This window comes from Drosophila montana, unplaced genomic scaffold, assembly GCF_035044405.1.
Source record: "Drosophila montana isolate Dmon_TW-CO22-7 unplaced genomic scaffold, ASM3504440v1 contig_3733_1, whole genome shotgun sequence".
In the NCBI taxonomy this organism is placed as follows: domain Eukaryota; kingdom Metazoa; phylum Arthropoda; class Insecta; order Diptera; family Drosophilidae; genus Drosophila; species Drosophila montana.
Genome location: NW_026998620.1, coordinates 1,113,905 through 1,135,000, shown reverse-complemented (window position 1 = coordinate 1,135,000; position 21,096 = coordinate 1,113,905). Strand labels below are relative to the sequence as shown.

General features: G+C 39.3%; 5 protein-coding genes across 5 annotated transcripts in view; 1 reads left to right on the top strand and 4 right to left on the bottom strand.

Moving 5' to 3' along the window:
* Window positions 1-1,328, bottom strand: part of Or82a (Odorant receptor 82a) — a 3,916-nt gene extending 2,588 nt beyond the window's left edge. Inside the window, exons 1-2 of the mRNA XM_064693649.1 lie at window positions 989-1,328; window positions 779-947 (exon numbers count right to left, since the gene is read on the bottom strand). Of these exons, the coding sequence (XP_064549719.1) occupies window positions 779-947; window positions 989-1,328 (509 nt within the window). The remainder of the gene's footprint in view (window positions 1-778; window positions 948-988) is intronic.
* The window catches only part of TwdlV (TweedleV), a 9,980-nt gene extending 5,634 nt beyond the window's left edge, over window positions 1-4,346 (bottom strand). The window contains 3 exon segments of the mRNA XM_064694671.1: window positions 3,480-4,010; window positions 4,062-4,262; window positions 4,332-4,346. Of these exon segments, the coding sequence (XP_064550741.1) occupies window positions 3,480-4,010; window positions 4,062-4,262; window positions 4,332-4,346 (747 nt within the window).
* Window positions 4,347-10,395: 6,049 nt separating this feature from the next.
* TwdlG (TweedleG) lies at window positions 10,396-11,516 on the top strand. The gene is made up of 3 exons (XM_064694666.1): window positions 10,396-10,410; window positions 10,482-11,130; window positions 11,306-11,516. The coding sequence occupies exons 1-3, from the start codon at window positions 10,396-10,398 to the stop codon at window positions 11,482-11,484; spliced, it is 843 nt and encodes a 280-aa protein (XP_064550736.1). The 3' UTR covers window positions 11,485-11,516.
* Window positions 11,517-14,381: 2,865 nt separating this feature from the next.
* Window positions 14,382-15,488, bottom strand: TwdlF (TweedleF). The gene is made up of 2 exons (XM_064694665.1): window positions 15,465-15,488; window positions 14,382-15,401 (listed from the first exon to the last, which is right to left on the bottom strand). Exons 1-2 carry the CDS (start codon window positions 15,486-15,488, stop codon window positions 14,382-14,384), a joined length of 1,044 nt encoding a protein of 347 aa, XP_064550735.1.
* Window positions 15,489-18,406: 2,918 nt separating this feature from the next.
* Window positions 18,407-19,109, bottom strand: LOC135436893 (uncharacterized). Its single transcript, XM_064694663.1, has 2 exons — window positions 19,095-19,109; window positions 18,407-19,036 (listed from the first exon to the last, which is right to left on the bottom strand). The coding sequence occupies exons 1-2, from the start codon at window positions 19,107-19,109 to the stop codon at window positions 18,407-18,409; spliced, it is 645 nt and encodes a 214-aa protein (XP_064550733.1).
* Between the last annotated feature and the right edge of the window lie 1,987 nt (window positions 19,110-21,096).

Below are 21,096 nucleotides of genomic sequence, written 5' to 3'. Positions count from 1 at the left end.
TGGGCGTGGCTGGTTTTGGATAACTCGAGATCAGTCTTATAATAAACTTTACTTTTTTTTTATTGGTGCCTCTGAAACTGTAAGTCGAATGCAGTGGCTTTAAAACTGTGAATAACTTTATTAAATATTTCTTAAATTCTTGATGAAAGTGGGCGTGGCTGGTTCTTTGAGAAAGTGTGCTTCATAAATCTGGCTTTTTTGACATTAGCTCTAAAGCTTTGGAAGTTTGAGAATTTGGGGTTTTGCCTGTCTCTAATGGGCGTGGTCAAATATCGGGATACTTTATCTGACGCGAACATATACAAGTTTATATTCTATAGCTTTCACAGACATCCAGACAGACGGACAACAGGACGTACATTGCATAAAACCAATATACCCTTTAGCACTTTGCGAACAGGGTATAAGAAAATCAGGTTACTTGGAGATTCATCCGACAGATAAATTCAGGGAATCGTTTCTTCAATGCGACTTTTGAGCAGTTCAGGAGAAATCAAATGGACAAAGGAGGTTGCTTTTTGTGGTTCCTTTAAGTGCGAACAGGGTATAAGAAAACAGGTTACTTGGAGATGCATTTGACAGATAAATTCAGGGAATCGTTTCTGGGCAAAGGAGTTTGCTTTTTGTAGCGCCTTTAACCTGGACATGGTCCAGGGTAGCGATAAGATCTGAAAGCTCTAGCAGACCAGCAAAGATTACACAACACTTCCGGCTCAGACCAACTCCAGTGTTGCTGCCTGTGAAAAGAAGTTAAAGTGTCTGCAAAAAGTATGCTCACTTCATGGGCATGGGCAGCTCTCGGGCGTAGGGCACGCCCCGCCAGCTGCTGGTGATGATCTTGATAATGGGTCCGAGCATAAAGTAGATTCCAGTGAAGCCGCAGGAAATGCAATAGGCACGGCCCAGCGAAGCGGCCAGCTTGTTGGCGCGCGCCAAATAGCCATTGCCTGCATCCTTAAGCTGAGCTGGAGAAGATTGTTTGGGATACAAGCCAGGTGTCGATTGATAAATTGTGACTCACATTTGAGGTCGAGTTGCCTGAAGCGCTGCATCATTTGCCAAAAGTTTTGCTTGTAGAGCAAAAATGTCCAGATCTTCGTGACGGTCACCAGATTGGTGAAGGCGACGCTCAGACAGGCGGTAATCAGCTCCATGTCATCCCGATGATAGATCACATACGACAGCATCGGATACTCCGCGGAGAGCACAAACAGCAGAGATGCGATGTGCTTCAGGCTGAGGGAGGAGCTGCCCTGGACGCCGAAACTGTGCAGATTGTGGCCCATCAGGCGCAGACAGTTCTCCTGCAGCTGGAACAGTCGCGACATGTCCAAGTCCAAGCTGTACTGTGCGCCTGGAACTAATCTTGGATTTATTTATACGCCCGGACACACGTATTTTAATTGGCGGCTCGTTTCAATTAATTGTACATTTGACATTGTTTTGCGGCTAATAACTGTGATTGCCAGGACACTCGTTGATATGTTGACATCATCAATTATCATTGCTGACACTAATTGGCCAACGCGGGGGGGGGGAAGCACCCACCGCCCACCTGCCCAGCGCCCACCTGCCCACCGCCCAGCTATTCACTTTAAAGCGAAAGCTTTGAATTTGTATTTATATAACCCGCGGGCCTGTGCGCAATCAAAACCTAATCAATGTGCTCGCAACTCGCGTAATATACACAAAAATAACGCTAACAAAAAATTTAATATTTTTCTTTACTTTGCAATTACAACTCTTTTCTTTGGGCGTTATGCCCTAACAGCGGGTCTCTTAGCTTGCGCAAGCATTTAAATATGAGAGTAAAAGAGACGAGCCGGCTCGAGTCTTATATTCGATTGTTACAAGACTGAACGTTACCCGTTTGAATTCAGATTTCCTATTTATTCTTATTGATGAACCGAAATTTAAGCCAAATCGAACCACATTTAGTTTGAAATAATCTATTTTTTAGTCGGGCAAACCAAGGTTTAAGCCCCAAACCTGGCTAAAAAAAAACAGTTTCATGAACCAAAACTCAAGACAGAAATTTTGTTAAACCCGTGGCTATATTTTTATTTTATTTATATATTTTTGCGTTTTTTCATTTTATTTATTTATTTATTTTTGCTTTTTTTCATTTTATTTATTTTTTTTTTTATTTATTTATTTTTGCGTTTTTTCATTTTATTTATTTATTTATTTTTGCGTTTTTGCATTTTATTTATTTATTTTTGCATTTTTTAATTTTTTTATTTACTTTTGCATTTATTCATTTTATTTATTTTTGCATTTTATTTATTTATTTTTGCATTTTTTCATTTCTTTTATTTATTTATTTCTTTTTGCATTTTTTTTATTTTATTTATTTATTTATTTGTTTATTTGTTTTATTTTTTTATTTATTTATTTATTTATTTTTGCATTTTTTCATTTCGTTTATTTATTTATTTATTTTTGCATTTTTGCTATGATTTAAATCATGTTTATTTTTAAATCTTTTGATTCAAATAAAAGCCTTGGAAATATTATTATTATTATACATTAAATGCAATTTGAGGCTTAAATATTGTAAAAAAGGAATCTCAACCCAAGAAGAGATAGCTGTTAAATAATTATGAATTATTTTTAAATAGTTTTATTTAAAATTTAGGTGAACATGTTTGGCTTGGATGCCTGAGCGTCGGACCAGCAAACGGCAAGTCGCTGGTTCAAATTCGGCAGCAATTCACAAAGAAAGATTGAATTGGGAAATATTCGTTGAAACAGGCACGAATCAGGTCTGTAAAAATCTAGTTGGACGAAACCTAATGACAAACAGAAATCCAATCATCGACTAATTTATATATACATATAAGTATATAAATATGATCCATAATAGAAGACCAAATAAATATGAGACTCGATCAATCAGTCTAAGATTTATCTAATCATATCTCACATTTAGAAACTCCTTCATTAAACGCAGTCCAAATAAACAAAATCGAAGTATAAATCGCTCAAAAAATAATCGTTCGATTCTCAAATCAGCTTTGCCTTTCGATTCGATTCTCAAATTGAAGATTGGCTTTACCTTTAGAAAGGGTATTTGAACTTCGTTAACAACTATTTTATCGTAATCTTCACTTAAATTTTTTGCTGACTAAGAAAGTTTGGCTTCTGCGTTTGTTGTTTCTCATGTCCGACATTCACCAGAGCCGACTCCGTCTCCGGGTCTGTCCCTGACCTCAAACCTCAAACGGTTTGAAGACTTAATTGATTTGAAGACGCGGCTAATCTCCGACAAGCTCAATAATTAAAAATTAAAAAGCTGAGCTCAACAATTTGATGAAGCTTATTAAATATTTGTTTTGAGAAGGCAAAGGTTATTTTTTTTACAAAAACAATTCGAATTTATTAACAACAACAATTATTTTTTTGAAGGATTGCAGCTGCAGCTCAACCGCTTAGAAACTGGGTGGCAGATAGGCATTGCCTGCCTGGTGCGAGATCACCTGGCCGCCGCCGATGGAGGAGGCGGAGGAGTGGGAGGAGGAGACGCCGCCAATGCCGGTGCCGCCGCCGACAGCGACGCCGTTGGCATCTCCGCCGCCGAGAGCGCCAATGACAGAGGTGACAGGTGCCACGCCCTCATCGGTTAGCTGGCTGGTGCCGCCAAGGGCATCGTATTGGGATTGAATCTGTTGCTGGGCATGGGCGGCCTCCTCGTTGGTCTTGTACTTGATGAAGAACACCTCCGGCTTGCTGGTGGAGCTGGCCTGCTCAACGACCTCGGCCTGGACATCGGAGCTGTCCGTCTTCTTGCTGAGCACATAGATGACGGTCTTGTCCTCGTTGACGGCGGGGCTAATCTTGATGGAGGTCTTCTTATTCGAACGCTGCGGCGACTTGATGAACACCACATTATAGTTGCGCTTGGGCACGCCCACCGTAATATGACGCTCCTTGTACTCCTCATCCACATCCTCGGGCGCCGAGTGTATAAAGAAGCGCTTCGACACGATCGGCTGCTGATGCTGCTGCTGCTCCACGTGCTGCTGCTGCTGCTGCTGGGCCAGCTGCTGGTGATGCACCACGGGCTGCTGCTGGAAGAAGGCCTGCTGCTGCGGCTGCTGATAGTGCTGCTGCTGCTGCTGCTGCTGCTGCACCTGTGCAGCCTGGAAGAAGCTGGCGCCGCTGCCGCTGGCGCTGCTCAGGCCGGCGCCCAGAGCGGATGGGCCAGGATTGTAATTGTAGCCCTGCGGTGCGGCCAAGGCCACGGCGCTTAGACACAAGACCTGCAAGAGTATATTTGTTAGTCTTAAGTTAATCCTGCTGCCCACAAAAAAAAAACCCCCGCCTCTTACAATAAATCCACGCATTTCTCTACTTGGCTGAGCTGAGTGTGGACTGGGTTTTGCTTTATTTGGCTGTTCGCTGCGAACTGTTTGACTTTTCCGATCTTCGGCTGACTTTTATACTCTGCCCCCATCGACAACTTAATAAGTGAAGTTCAGTTTGTCTACGCTTCGTCTTCTCGTTTTGCCACACTTTTTTTTGTTGCATGTTCATTGTTTTTTGGCCAGACGCAGTTGTCCATCAAATCGCCTTCGCCTTCGACTTCGACTTCGCTTTTCAAAATCCACACACAAAAAAATGCCGAGACTCTCATTAAATGCGGCGACTTGCTTGTAGTTGCCCGAAAGACATGGCCAATTAGCGTGATTCCCCCACAAGCTTTAGCTTTTGGTTTCATCTGCTTCTTCTTCTCTTAATTGTTCGGCGAAGTCCCAGTTTCGGCGCCCTCAGCTGCCTTTGGGCCACGCGCATCGATTAAATGCTATTAAAAGCCCGAATTGCATAAACACCTAATCAATTTTAGTACAACTTACAGCCAAGAAATTGCTTGAGCTAAACTAATTTCCCATACCCCCTCCCCCTCTCCCCTAGCCCCGTTCCCTTTGCAAACACGGCCAGCTCATGTATTTGGCTTAATTAATGATCCGTCGAGCTTGAAAATTTTGCATGCGAGCTGCAATGTTGGCCATTTATCATCAGTTGAACATGTATCTGCAGCTGTCCAGCGGCTCGTCCAAGATTAATTTACTTTTGATTATTTCGACAAAAGCCCTTTGTCAATCTAGACGAGACGGCGGCAATTGTTGGCCCAAAACGTGACGCCCAGCTCCAGCTCCAGCTTCAGCTCCAGCTCCATTTGCGGTCGGTGTAATGAGCCGTTTACTTGGCCCAGCCGGACGGACAGCCGGACGGACAGTCGGACAGCCGCAGCTTAGCCGGGCTAATGAACATGCGTTGCTCCCTCAGCGCTTCTTCATTAACGGGTTCCGAAGCCAAGTGTCTGAGGTCGGGGCTAAGCCGCAACTGGAGGCTGTTTCTTGCTCAATGAAACGTGCCACATCACGCACACAAGCTCAAAACTTGCGAGAAATATTTGCCTAACAACTAAATATTAAAATAATAAACAAAATAAATAATATAATTGACCAACATCTAAAAGAAATATGTTTCTTTAATCATTAAGAGCTTAAATAAGTTATGTAAATAATATATTTGAGTATTTTTCAATAACACAACCAACATAAACAAAAGCTAAAATCAACATTGATTTTTCTAAAAAAAAAATATATATAAAATCAAAATGGATTTGCCTGTAATCATTAAAATAATAAATAAAATATGTTAATAATATATATTTGAGAATAATATATATTTTTCTATTTATTTTTAAATTTTTTTATTTAGTTATGTAAATATTTCCTAAACATATTATTATTTCAACTAATAAATAAAAAAATGTCTACAAATTAGAATATTTTTCTTTTAGTTTTTAAATCTTTTTTTAGGACAAACTTATTTTTATATACAAGTTCTTAAGTTGACAACCAATCTTTTTGTTTATATATAAAAAAAATGTCTACAAAATGAAAGTATTTTTCTTTTTAAGTTTTCGAACTTCTTGTAAGACAAACTTATTTTTATATACAACTTCTTAAGTTGGCAGTTAATCTTTTTTTTATTTTAATCATTGAAAATGCCTGCAAAATGAAAATACATTTTTTTTTAAGTTCTTGTAAGAATAACTTCTTGTTATTCAAGACTTGGCATATGCGAGTTCCTAACTGCTCCGCAAATATGCCGCAAATCCTATCCACATCGGACTACTATATCATATATATAAACTAAAGAATATATCTCATTATTGCATCTATAGCACAATTCATTTGTTTATAACTCCAAACTATGCTTAATAACCTTTGTTATCTAAAAATGTAAATGAGGAAAACAATTCAAATGTTCTTCGATTTTTCATTATATTAATAATTCACAATAAGTTTTAGTTAATATGTATTCCAACTAAGCGCTTGGAAAGCTTTTGGCTTGCGCAAAAGCTTGGTGCACAACCGTTATTCGATATCAAAACCAAAAGTTGACATTCAAAAACTTAAAGCTTTGCCTATTTCGCCTTATTTATCAATTAAAAGTTGCCCGCAAATTGAATGAAATGCTGCAATTTGCAGAGAAAAACAGTTTTGAATATTAATTCAATTTTTCAAAATTTACAGCTCGTTATGCAACACTGCAAGGCATTTAATAGCTCATTATTTTGATCATCACTTTTCGCCAGGTTTTCGTTGTTTTTGTGAATTTTATCAATATATTTCTAAATTTGATGCATAATATTTTAATTATTTAATTTGCTTTTTATTTTTTGTTTATAGTGTTGGTAATTGTTGAATATTAGCGCCAACAGCCTTGGCCATGTTAATTTTCTAAGCACGCGATCGTCACAAAAGTGAAATTGATTGAGGTTTGAGCTGTGAAAATAAATAAAATATATAAAAGCACTTAAAGCACTCGGCGGGTGTAAAGAAATTTTCGATTTATGCAACAATCAAACGCTAATAAGCGCCTAACAGCGTTGCACAACACTTAAAACAAAGCAGCAAACGACTATTTACCGTTGTGTGAGTACATTAAACAAAAGAACGCCTACCACACATGGCTTATATAAGCAGCCTTGGCTTCAGGTGAATTTAAAAATATAAATAAAAATAATATAAAAATAATATAACTTACGACAGATGCACGAGTCATGGATCCCCCGTAGCATTTGGGATATTTGATTAATCGGCGGACATACGTCAAAATATCATCGTCATCATTCCGGCTGCTCATCTTCGCACAATCAAATTATGACCCAAATTTTTCACAGCCACTGACGGACATTGATTGATTTTCAAAGAGAAAATAAAAACAAAATAAAATAAACACAAAATAAAGTTAAATAAATTTATAAATAACTGTTTTATAAAGCAATACCAACTAAATATTCCAAGTGTTAATCTTTGATATTAAATTTGAATATAAAAAATCCATTAGTATTATTATTTTCCTGTTCACATTTCAAAAGCAAAATTTGATAAACTAAAAAAAAGTATTAATAACTGTCATTAAAGCAATAACAACTAAATATTCGAATTGTTAATCTTATATATTAAATTCCAATATCAAAAATCAAATTGGATTATTATTTTCCTGTTCACATAATTTTCTAAACTAAAATAAATTTATTAATAATTGTTATTAAAGCAATACCAATTAAATATTCGAACTGTTAATCTTTGGGGATGTATTTTAATTAAATTAAATATGATTATTATTTTCCTGTTAAAGAAATATGTACGAAGTAAATATTCCAAGTGTTAATCTTTAGAGGATGTATCTTAAATTCCACTATACAAAATCCAATAAGATTATTATTTTCCTGTGCACATTTCAAAAGCACAATTTGATAAACTAATTGTTAATCTTATATATAAAATTCCAATATCAAAAATCAAATTGGATTATTATTTTCCTATTCACATTTTAATTCACATAATTTGCTAAACTAAAATAAATTTGCAAATAATTGTTATTAAAGTAAAACCAACTAAATATACCAAGTGTTAATCTTTAGAGGATGTATATTAAATTCCACTATAAAAAATCCAATAAGATTATTATTTTCCTGTGCACATTTCAAAAGCACAATTTGATAAACTAATTGTTAATCATATATATAAAATTCCAATATCAAAAATCAAATTGGATTATTATTTTCCTATTCACATTTTAATTCACATAATTTGTTAAACCAAAATAAATGTATAAATAATTGTTATTAAAGCAATACCAACTAAATATTCCAAGTGTTAATCTTTAAGGTGTTTATATATTAAATTCCAATTCCAAAATCCAATAAGACTATTATTTTCTTGTTCACATTTCAAAAGCACAATTTGCTAAACTAAAAGAAATTTATTAATAACTATCATATAAGCAATATCAGCTAAATATTCCAATATGTTTATTTAATTCGAATATAAAAAATTCCAATAAGATTATTATTTTCCTGTTCACATTTCAAAAGCACAATTTGCTAAACTAAAAGAAATTTATTAATAACAGTCATTAAAGCAAAACCAAATACAAAGTCAAAGTGTTAATCTTCAATCTTATTAAATTCCAATTGCAATATCAAAAATCAAATATAATTATGATTTTCCTGTGCACACATAATCTGATCTAACTAGTTGAACAAATGTGAAGTAATATAATAGGTAAATTGTTGGCTCGAAATCAAATATGATTGTGCCTCAGATAGATTATGCCAGTCAAGTAATTCGCGCCCTAATGCTGATTTCTTTCATTTGGCTAAAAAGAAAATTACATAAATAACGCTCGCAAAGAAAAAACAAAATAAAAATAATGCCCATATCACATAGAGGTGCATTATGCAATGCGGGCCTTAACGGCGCCTCGTCCAATTAAATTGGCAAGATCTGCAAATTGAACTGGGGCTCGGTTCGCCACAAACTGGGTCAGGCCCTGATGACCATCAAAAGCGATTTATAAAACGGCCAAAATTTAGCGCAATTTGACGCGTCACTAATGACAACTTTATGCGTTTTGTGCAAGTTATGTTTAATTATTGTAGCCCAGCATCGAGATCTTTGGCGAAATTGTCGATTGGCCCCATAACAATAGATATGCTAATTCACATATGACTTCCGGCGAGTTGGGGGCTCCACACAAGTACAATGTCTGTGTCTGTGTGCCTGGCGCTAAGCCCCAAAATATGATGACGCAGGCAATTGCGTGCGGAGAGTGTGAGTCTGCGTCTCATCGTCTCAAGGTTGTTCAAAAGAAAACAGGTAAGTCTCGAGGCTGAGTGACGGCCAGATACCCTGTAAGCAGCTGGAGAACATGTACACACTGGTATAAATGGATGATAGTCAAAATGTGATATATTCCAGATATGTTAAAAAACAGGCCTTGCATATCGATTAATAGTACCAAAAAACAAAGCTTGATGTGCCTTCCTCTATCACCTTTGGGAGATGCTCAAAGCACGTTATCTGTTATCGATATTTATCGATTTTTTTTGGGAATATAGCAATAAACTTGAGCTGATAATGGAACTTGATATTAAGACAATATAAATGCCATGCTTGGAGTATTTGTCTTTTATGAATAAGAGAAGAAAATATAAGAAGCAATTGTTGGATATCGATATTTATCGATTTTGAGACAAATTTGCAGCATACTTTGATTGCTAATGGTTTAATAGAAACTAAATTCAAATTTGGAATGTTGTAAAAATTTAGAGATATAGCCTAAAATTCGATGCAGATTATCGATATATATCGATATTGGGAAAACCGCACTAAAATATATATGAGAAATAACATACGAGAAACTAAATGCCAAATTTGAGATACAAGCCTTTTAAAGACTTTGTGGGTTGATTAAAAAATAGGTGCTAGATATTTATCGATTTTGAGGAAAATCGCAATGAACTTCATCTGAATGTGGTTTAAGAAAATCGGTTATCGATATTGGAAAATTTCGCAGTGAAATTGACTTAAGTATTGGCATAAACGAGCCTAAAGCCAAACCCAACTTTTAAGAAATATCAAAAATTTCAAAAAAAAAAATATTTATCGATATTTATCGATTGCAAATCAAATAATATGCGTATGTAATAACATAACCTAAAAACGACTCGACTGATTATGCAAATTATCGGGAAGTAGATGCCTGCTTCCGACTGTAAACAACAATATACCCCTTCTCACTGATTACAGGGTATTTGAAAAGCGGCTTTGCTGTCGCTTGTGAGATGTATTAGCTCTCGCACTTCGCGCGCTTTGTTGTGGTTTCGGTTTTAGTTTCATTTGAACTCTGCGTCGTCTCTCATCATCATCATCGCCATCGCCAGCTCCATCGCCAGCTCCATCTTTAGCTGCTGCAGCAGCAGCATCACGTCTTATAAGTGACAGTCGGCGACTGATTAGCATTTAGTTGGTTTCTGTTTGCCAAGCGACCCGGTGCTCAGTCTTCAGTCAGCCATCAAATCGAACGGAAATGCGCGTCTTTATTGTAAGCCTCTCTTTTTTTTGGGTTGGAATCTTCTCCAGCATTTTGTCTAATGGCACGCGTTTTCCGCTTAGGTTACGTGCCTGCTGGGCCTGTCGTTGGCGGCGCCACAAGGATACAATTACCAGGCGGCCGGAAATCTGCAGCTGCCCGGCATACCCGGCTTAGCCGGGCTGCAACAGCAGCAGGCGGCCAGCCTGGATGAGCAGCGACTAGTGCAGCAGGCGCTGCAGGCGCCCAAGGTGCAGCAGATCTTCCAGCAGCAGCAGCCCCAGCAGCAGCAGATCTTCCAGCAGCAGCAACCCCAGCAGATCTTCCAGCCGCAGGCCTCCAGCTTTGGCTACAATCAGCTGCAGCAGCAGCAGCAGCCGCAGTCCTACAGTCCCGTCGTCTCCAAGGACATCTATGTGCACGTGCCGCCCGCCGAGGAGCCGGAGGATCGCTATCCGCAGCCCGTGCTGCCGGCGGGGCCACCACGCAAGCATTATCGCATTGTGTTCATCAAGGCGCCGACGCCCAGCATCAGCAAGGCGGCAGTCCGGGTGCAGCAGGCGCCCGTCGAGGAGAAGACCATCATCTATGTGCTGACCAAGAAGCCGGATCCGTTGGAGCTGCAAACGGCCATCGAGGAGGCGGCGCCCAAGCCCATCAGCAAGCCGGAGGTGTTCTTCATCAAATACAAAACGCAGGAGGAAGCGGCGCATGCGCAGCGCACCATACAAGGTAAATTTCCAAAACAAAAGCCACGGAAACACGGAAACTTTGCATACGGCCAAGATCTGGCCAAGACCTTGCGAGACGCTTTTTTATAGTCAAACAGAATTGGAGAGGAATTCAACCTCCAAAGCTTACTGATCGCCGGGTTTTTTATGATTATCTATTTTTATCTTCTTTGCAGCTCAATACGATCAGCTGGGCGGCACCACGCAGGTCTCCGACGAGGGCGTGGCACCGGTCACATCCGTTATCGGTGCTCTGGATAATCAGGTGGGCACAGGTGCAGGGATTGGCAGCACGGGCGGCCTCACCGGCGCCATACCCACCAAATATTTGCCCGCCCATCTGCGTGCGTACTGAGAATTGACTGAGAACTCAAGAATTGTTGTTATTGTTGTAGCCATAAGTTAAAAAAAACAAAACAAATTATCTAACTATATATTATATTAAATATATCTAGCTGAATAAACGTTTTGTTTTACCCCCCCGACTTCGCAGCGACCTTCAAGCGCATCTTTCACAATTTTTACTTGACAAAGGCGATCAAAGACAAAAAAAAAAAATAGTTTTATGCCTCTGCGCATTGCCACATTGATTAGCCGCGGCTGGGAAAACCGGTCGCATCGATTAGCATTTGATTTGTCTTGCATAATCCCGAAATCTACATAATGATCGTGCAGAGCAATATCTTGATTACGCATTCAGCCACTAAGTGGCTGCTCACACTTTTTAGGGCCTATCATTTACACCAGCAGAAACCCCCATTAGATGTTATAGAAGAAATTGACCAAGAAATTACCCAAGCGTCGCTCAAATGCGGAAGGTTGTGTAATATTTTGTTAATTAATTTAAATATGCTTTTGTTATTGTGTATGATAATAAATTAAATAGATAATAAATAGATAATAATTAAATAAATAAACTAAGGGAATTGCGAACTGCTTCTAGATTTGAACCAGCGACCTCACACTTGGCAGTCCGACGCTTTGTGTTATAATTTATGTTTTTAAGACAATAAATATGCTTTTATACTTGTGAATAATAATAAATTAAATGAACAACTATAGGAATCGCAAACTGATTCTAAATTTGAACCGGCGACTTCACACCAGATAGTCCAACACTTAGACTTCGTGTTGCTCTTGATGTTTTTAAGACAAAAATATGCTTTCATAATTGTGAATAATAATAAATCAAATAAAAAACTATAGAAATTGCAAACTGTTTTTAGATTTGAACCAGCGACCTCACACCAGATAGTCCGTCGCTTAGACTTCGTGTTGCTGTTGATGTTTTTTTGACAAACTTAAACCAACGCTTTCCTCCAATCGGAAATCACGTTGCCCTAAAGCCCAATCTTAGTGCTCATTACTTACTGCTTCTAGATTTGAACCAGCGACTTTACACTTGAAAGTCCGACTTTGAATTGTTGTTGATGTTTTTGATAGAAATTTCAGCCAACGCTTTCTTTCAATTGCTTTTTGCAAACTGCTTCTAGATTTGAACCGGCGTCCTCACACTTGATAGTCCGACGCTTAGACTTTGTGTTGTTGTTGATGTTTTGAAGACAGTAAATAGGCTCTTTTAATTGTGGAAAATAATAAATTAAATAAACAACTATTGGAATTGGAAACTTCTTCTATATTTGAGCCAGCGACCTCACACTTGATAGTCCGACGCTCATCTAGGCTACGCTTGCGTCGCACAGTTTGATGGCTTCGTGTTGTTGTTGATGTTAAAGACAAATATAAACCAACGCACTTTCTTCCAATCGGAGATCGCATTTCCCTAAAACCTGGTGAAAAGCCAGGTTCATGAACCAAGCCTAAAGTAAGAAAATATTTCAACCAATGTGAAGGTCTAGTTTCCTATTAAAGACAGCGATAAGTATACGCAGCGAACTCATCCAAAAAAGGTGTTAATTAAGCAATTAAGCTTTTAAATAAGTGATCTTTTCAGGTTTTACAATTATGGTTAATAATCATTAGGTTCATTTAATTAACGAACAAGATGTAACGAACGATCAAGGTCTGCAGAGGCCAAAAAGTTTCACTGATTGAAATAAACCCTAATCAATATCGGGCTTGTGCTATTAATTAGGACTCCATCTAGCTGAAGACAAGGTTGAGTTGTCGGTAGCTATTCCCGGTAGACGTTTTCTCAAAGTGACCCAGTCCCTCAGCCAATTGCACTTCCGGAATCCGGTCTTGAGCCTCCGATGCGTGTTAAAGTAGAGAGATGGAGGGAATGATAGGGCGAAGAATAGGGAGGAGAGAGAAAAAGATCGGGGGAGAGTCATAGAGAAAAAGAGGAAGAAGAGAGACAGAAAGAGGGGAAATATAAAATATAGGGAGGAAGAAAAGAAAAAGATCGAAGAAAAAAAGAGAGTGAGAATGAGGAGGAAAGAAAGAGAGATAGGGAGAGAGACAGATAGAGTGAGGGAGACATAAAGAGAGAGAGAGAGAGAGAGAGAGAGAGAGAGTTGGGAAAAAAAGAGAGATACAGGAAGGCAGAAAAGGAGAGATAGAGCGAGAGGGAAAGAGGGAGAGAAGGAAAGAGACAGAAAAAGGGGAAAGGTGAAAAATAGGGAGGAAGAAAAGAAAAAGATCGGAGAAAAAATGAGAGAGAGAGAGAACGAGGAGGAAAGAAAGAGAGATAGGGAGAGAGACAGATAGAGTGAGAGAGAGACATAAAGAGAAAGAGAGAGAGAGAGAGTTGGCAAAAAAGGAGAGATAGAGCGAAAGGGAAAGAGGGAGAGAGAGAGAGAGAGAAGGAAAGAGACAAAGAGAGAGAGGAATGGAGAGCGAGAGAGAGAGAGGACAGTGAGAGAGAATGAAGAAAAGATAGAAAGGGAGAGATCAATAGGATGGGAGAAAGATACAGAGTAAGAAAGAGAAAGAGTGAGAGAGAGGGGAAGAGGTAGAGAGAGAGATAGATAGATAGATAGAAAAAAAAAGAGAGGAAGAAATAAGGAGGGTGAGGAAGAGAGAGAGAGTGACAGAGATAGAGGTTGGGATATATGTATGTAAATATCTAATTATCCAAATACAAATCTAACCATAAATCTATAAGATATAAAAACTATAAGATCTTAAAAGTTTTTTTGCAAAAATTATAAAATTTAAAAATATATATGTCTGGTTAAGATATTGAATATATTTATTTTGATTTTGATTATTGATTTGACAATAAATTAAAATAAACTAAAATGCGGCGATTGTTGGAATTGAATGAAAGAAATGCGGAGGAAATTCGCCTTATTTTGTCTTGGCTGGAATGTAGCGCTTGGATGGGACATTCACGCCAAAGTTGGTGGCCGAAGAGAGGGAGGAGCTCTGCAGACCCGAGCTCTGGAAGCTGCCGCCGCTCTGGAAGCCGCCGCCGGACTGGAAGCCGCCGCCGGACTGGAAGCCGCCGCCGGACTGGAAGTTCTGCTGCTGGATGCCCACGCTCTGGGACTGGGACTGGACCTGCTGCTGGATGTGCTGCGGCACAATGTTGCCCAGATTGAGAGAGCCGGAGCCGGAGAAGCTGGAGATGGGAGCGACGCCCTCGTCCGAGATGTGTGTGGCACCGCCCAGAGCATCGTACTGGGCCTGGATCTCCTGCTGGGCGCGCTGTGCCTCCTCCGTGGTCTTGTACTTGATGAAGTAGACCTCGGGCTTGTGCACCTTTGGTTCGTTCTGCGACAGCTGCAGATGCTGATGGATCTCGTTGATGTCGGGCTTCTTGGACAGCACATAGATGACGGTCTTCTCCTCGTTGCTGGCCTGGGCGCGCTTCAGTGCGGCGGCCGTGTGCTTCAGATTCTGCGTCGGCGCCTTGATGAACACAATGCGATAATTCTTGCGAATGGGCGTGTTATCCAACTGAGGCACCGACTGCAGCTCCTCGGTGTCATCCGGAGCGGAGTGTATATAGATATCCTTGGTCACAATCGAGGGGCGCTGCGCATACTGCGACTGCACGAACTGCTGCTGCTGTTGCTGGATTGGGGCCTGGATCTGGGGCTGCGAATAAGTTGGAACAAACTGCTGCTGGGGCGGAGAAGGCACAAATTGTTGCTGGATTTGGGGCTGCTGGTAGACCTGCGCCTGGGGCTGTGGCAAAGGTGCCTCCACGACATTGTTGAAGCCGGGCTGCTGGGCGGGCACGTTGTATATTCCACTTGCCGACAACGGCGTCTGCGGACGCAGATTGCCAGCCTGCAGCGCGGGCTGCTGATACTTGTAGCCCTGCGGAGCTGAGGCGGCGACGAGCACCGCGCACGACAAGCACTGCAAATGCGGAGGAGATCAGCTTGAGGTGAGAGAAAAGACGAAGGAAGCGCTGCGACTTACCACTAGAATGGCGAATTGTTTCATTTTTTGTTTGCGGACGAACTTCTGCTACAACTGACCCGAGCAGATTGAACTCAACTGATGCCCCAATCGAGCGATGGCAATGTTTTTATAAGATGTCGCCGCGTTTCCCCGGCTAACAAAAGAAATTTTTGGGCGCTGTTATAAAATTATTCGAATCTATTGTCGCCCAGCTGACGACGGCCTAGCCACAAGTCTCTCTCTGTGTGTGTTGTTGGCAAATCACGGAACCATATACGGAAATATTCCGATTAGAGATGCATCTCGGATGGACAGTTATATAACCCGGGCTTAGTCGATATTCAAATTTTCGTATAATCGCATAATAATGCGAAATATTATTGGTAAATGCGACATATCGTTTGATCAAATGTTGCTGCTCCACCTCCCCCCCCACACCAAAAGAAAGTCATTTCTTATGCAGCTGGCCAAGACCCAAAAGCGTTAACTGATCGCCAAATTAGTGGCTCGTTGAGTTGTGCGGAGCATCTGCTCCAGACGAGACGACCCTCAACCGGTTGCGTCTTTCAATGTGCATAAATTAATTCAAGTCAAAGTGATATATAATCAAAATAAAAATAAAAAAAAAAAGGGCAACATATAAACAAATGTTTGTTGCCAAAGAAAGCAGTTTATGGGCTTATGTCCAAGTCTCGTCCACAATTTTAAATGCGAGCTTTACACAATTTTAAGCGTCGTTGGCTTTCGAAATACAAAAAACTGAACAGACACAGCCGCAGCCCCAGTCATTGTCTCTGCCGAGCGACATTATGCTAATTATTCTACCAGCTATTTGATAGAAGAGCCTCAAAGATATGTTAAAGCTCATGTAATAATTGTTTACAATTTGTCTATAAATATTGTGCATCGTATATCACGCATACGACAGGAAAAAAATAACAATTGAAGCACAAGATTTACAGGCAATTTCCTATAACAAGTAGGAGTCTCTAGTCGGCAGTTCCAGACTAGGGGATATCCTGTACCCTCATCCAGCTCGTTTGCCTTGGTAGTAATAGACATAAATTTAAAAAAAAATACTTCCCTCAATGAGATTCGAACCCGTAACAGATGGCGCTACTTGCCGAGGCATCTACTCGACAGTCATACCAACAATTCACTTTCGTCGAAAAAAACATATTAAAATAACGGCACATGCACACCACACAGATTACAATACAATCGCAATTGAAATGCTATTAATGGAATTCAATAATGAAGACACGTGTCATGATAATCACACGTTTTCTTTAATAACTTCTGCGTTTTTTAACCGATCTTGATGAAATTTTCAACAGTAGATCTTATTGAGCCATAGAATATTCGTATATCATCCAAAAGTCAATTGCATTAAAATTGTGGCTTTAATTGGTTGGCAGTTTCAATTGGTTTATTTGGTTGATTTATAGCTATGTTGTGTAGGCGGGGGCTGGCACTGGGAAAAAATTAAACCTATTTGATACATATATATACGACTCAAGAAGTTACGTGTCAAATTTGGCGACTCTAGCTCTTATAATATAGGAGATTTGCTCAAAAAACAGAATTTCAATATCGATTTTTATCAATTGCTTAGAAACGGGACAATTTATCGATTATCGGAAACAAACTCGCACTGTACGGACACTAGGAGGACCTACGTTAAAAATTTCAAGCTCTTTTAGGTTTTGAGATCTTTGCTCATACATGGGGACGGACGGACAGACAGATAGACGGAAATGGCTAGATTGACTCGGCTATTGATGCTGATCAAGAATATATATACTTTATGGGGTTGGAGATGCTTCCGTCTGCCTGTTACATACATTTGCACAAAAACATTATACCCTTTTTACCCATTTTTAATGGGTTCAGGGTATAAAATACATTGATTCATGATTTGTGTTAAAAATTATAATTTAAAACCTTTTTGAATTCAACACATCTCAAACTTGATTAAATTAAATATTTAATGTGGCAACACTGTCACGTCTCTGGCTGTTAACTCCTTTTGACTTCAATCAATTTTTTATGTTTTTATAGTAGAGCAACATTGTCCAGAGTTGCGCTCAAAATACTCACTTTGCAGCTCAACCTAATTTGCATAATTAAAATGTTGCCACATTTATAACAGTCGCATTAAAAATATTGGCCTTAACGTATCAGCAACTCACTTATGTCGCTTCAAACTAATTGTTACTTTTTTTATCGTAGAGCAACATTTTTGGTTTGTGTAAAAAATACCTTACTCTCTACATTAATTGTTAACTAATTTAAAGCACTTTAATTAAATAATAAAATATATAAATTTTGTCTTATGCGAGAGGCCACATTTGTTACAGTCGCGTTCAAAATTGTTGATCTGGTTGACTCATCAATTTCGCCAAAATCTTGTTTGTCTTTTGTCAACACACAGCCACATTGTTTACAGTCGCGTTCAAAATTGTTGACCTAGTACTCATAAATTGCTGCCATTCATATTTAGTCATATTGCTTACAGTCGCGTTCAAAATAGTTGGCTCAGCTTTACAGTTAGCAACTCAAGTTGTTGAATTAAATCAAATATACATTGCAATAAGATATGGCAACAGTCGCGTCAAAAATAGTCGGCCTAGCTGTCACAGTTGGCACAATTTACTCTTTCAAAATTGTTGACCTGGTACTCATCAATTTCTGCCATTCATATTTATTTCTTGTCAACACGCACATTGCTTACAGTCGCTCCCAAAATAGTTGGCTCAGCTTTACAGTTAGCAACTCAAATTGTTTAACTGAATCAAATAAATATTGCAATAAGATATGGCAACAGTCACGTCGAAAATAATCGGACTAGCTCTCAATTAACTTTCCAGCGAAAAAAACGTACTCAACTCAAATTTAGGGAAAAACTACATTATATTTTTTAACAGTATTTACTAGCTATAATGAACATTTGCTTATATTTAAAACCTACGGCTGGGTGGCAAGTACGCGCTATTTGATGGTGCCTCGCCTGTGGCTGCGCCAATAGCGCCGTTCTTTGTGGCAAAGTCCAACACTGGCGCCGAGGAGCCGGCATTGTGATTGGTCGAGCGGCCGGGCAGCGAATCGTATTGGGCCTGGATGATGCGCTGTGCATTCTCCGCATCGCTTTGCGTGCGATACTTGACGAAGTGCACCTCCGGCTTGTTGTTCGTCTGCAGCTTGACCTGGTTCAGTCGGTTGGCCAGCTCGCCGACATCGGCCTGTTTATTAAGCACATAGATGGCGGTGCGATCGTCCGAGGCGGACGAGGCCAGCTGCAGTGCCGCCTGCTCCAGGCCCGTGTTCTCCGGCCCCTTGATGAAGAGCACGCGCAGATTCTTGCGCAAACTGTTGGCGATCTGCTCGTTAACGGGTCCATTGTCGAACTCCTGCTCCGGTGCACTGTACGTGTAGAACTCCTTGTTGAACTCATTGGCAATGAGTATCGGCTCCGACAGCTGGGCGGCGCCGCCATCGGGGCTGCCGATCAGACCGCCATGCCCATCCCCGGCTTGGGACTGGGGCGTATAATCATACTGGCCCCGGGCGACGGCGAGCAGGCAAAGCATCTGCAAATAAGGCAGGGTTTAACTGAATTTCTGGCGAGGATTCGGCTCTGGCACTTACCATAAAGGCGCGCATTGTTGTGCTTGGGTTTGAGTTTTCCACACCGTAGGATTTTTCTGGGCTCTGAGTGTGCTGTGCAGCTGCTGGGCTGTGTCTGTCTCTGGCAATTGCAACTCCGCCCGATATTTATATGCGGAGATGCGGCTGCATCCCATGCAAATGCGCCGCTGCATTGGGCAACCAATATCAGCCCCCGTGTTCCAATTAAAATGCCAAACGTTTTTTAATTGGAACATATAGCTTTAAAAACGAAAAAAGAAAAAAACACAACTGGTAAGCCGGAAAATGTGTAAATGTATTCAAATTACGGCCGGGTGTCCAATTTGGCCACCAGATTTGTGGGTTTGTCCAAAACTTGGAATGTCAACTTGTGTGTCGGCAATGCATTTTTTTCGGGAATCATCTAAGACGCGTCTGTCGGCAAACTGTTTGTTATAATATTATATATACATATATAATTTACATTTTTGGAATTTTACCAAAATTGCCAAAGACCGAAAATGCACCCACAAATATTGCGCATACTTTATTTATTATTATTTATTTATTAATTTTTTTAAATGCAACATCAATATTAAAAAAAATTTTGTGGCTAGTTTGTTAAAGAATTTTAAAAAGAAGCATTTAACTTAAATTTTAATGTTTACTTTTTGTGTGCAATTTATTTTCGACAGCAGCCCGAAAATATGCAACATTTTTTTTTAAAAAAGTTTCTCAAGTCAGGAATGGGAAACAGCCTTTGATATTGTGAGGTGGGAAATTTTGACCTATGTCTATGTAGGATACTTAAGGGTAAAATTTTCACATGAATTTTGACAAAAAATAATGTTGTCGGATTTAGATGTCAAATTGATCTAGAGGTCAAAACATGACCAAAAGGCCAAACCTCGTAAAAATCTGTTGAGTTTTGACCAAGTTATGGGAGTGGGAAATTTTGACCTATGTCTATATAGGATATTTGAGATTTGAGGGTCAATTTTCACATTAATTTTGACCAATAATAATGTTGTCAGATTTAGATGTCAAATTGATCTAGAGGTCAAAACATGACCAAAAAGCCAAAAAGCGTGAAAATCTGTTGAGTTTTTACCGAGTTATGGGGGGTGGGAAATTTTGACCTATGTGGGAAAGTTCGACCTATGTCTATATAGGATATGTAAGGGTACAATATCCACTTGAATTTTGACCACTTGAAATTTGACCTATATGGGAAAGTTCGACCTATGTCTATATAGGATATTAAAGGATACAATATCCACTTGAATTTTGACCAAGAATAATGTTGCCAGATTTAGATGTCAAAGCCATTAACAAAAAGGCAAACCTTGAAAAAATCTGATAAGATTTGGTCGAGATATGGGGTAGGGAAATTTTGCCCTATGTGGGAAATTTTAACATATGTCTATATAGGATAATTTTGACCAGTAATCACGTGTCCATATTTAGATTCCAAATTGATCTAGAGGACAGAAAAGTGGGAATTCAAACTTTCAATACACTTCGTTGACAATTTCAACATAATATTGCGACTATGACATCATATTATAATCGGAGCATTAAACTCGATTTGGACTGTAACTAATTAAATTGGCAAGCAGTAAAACTAAAAATTTAGTTTCCAATGAAAATGGAGTAAAACAAGCTGAAGAAATAAAAATAATAAAAATAAAATAAAGAAATCAGCATGAAAGTGAGTTGGAGATTGATTTATTGATATATGGCTCGAATTCCAAGCTAACTAAGCTTACCAGAGATTAGTTTGCATTTTTTTTAATACCATAGCCCACATTCTATTTTAATTTACATGCTAAAAAAAACCAGTTGAATGGTTTCGCTTTCACACAAAGCAAATTCGAATTTGTTTCAACAAAAAAAAAACAAACAAAAAAAAAACACGCCAATTTGTAGTCTTATGAATAAATAAGCTCATCGTAAGAGATCTGTGCTGGCTGCTTTATAAGCAGTAAAAAATACAAGTCAGAGTGCTCGACTGGCAGATACC

Excerpts from the sequence above, each read along its gene's own strand:
- TwdlG (XM_064694666.1), top strand. Across the intron at positions 11,131-11,305 it reads TGCGCAGCGCACCATACAAG|CTCAATACGATCAGCTGGGC; the intron begins GTAAATTTCCAA and ends TCTTCTTTGCAG.
- TwdlF (XM_064694665.1), bottom strand. The coding sequence starts at position 15,488 with ATGAAACAATTCGCCATTCTAGTG. Across the intron at positions 15,402-15,464 it reads AACAATTCGCCATTCTAGTG|TGCTTGTCGTGCGCGGTGCT; the intron begins GTAAGTCGCAGC and ends CCGCATTTGCAG.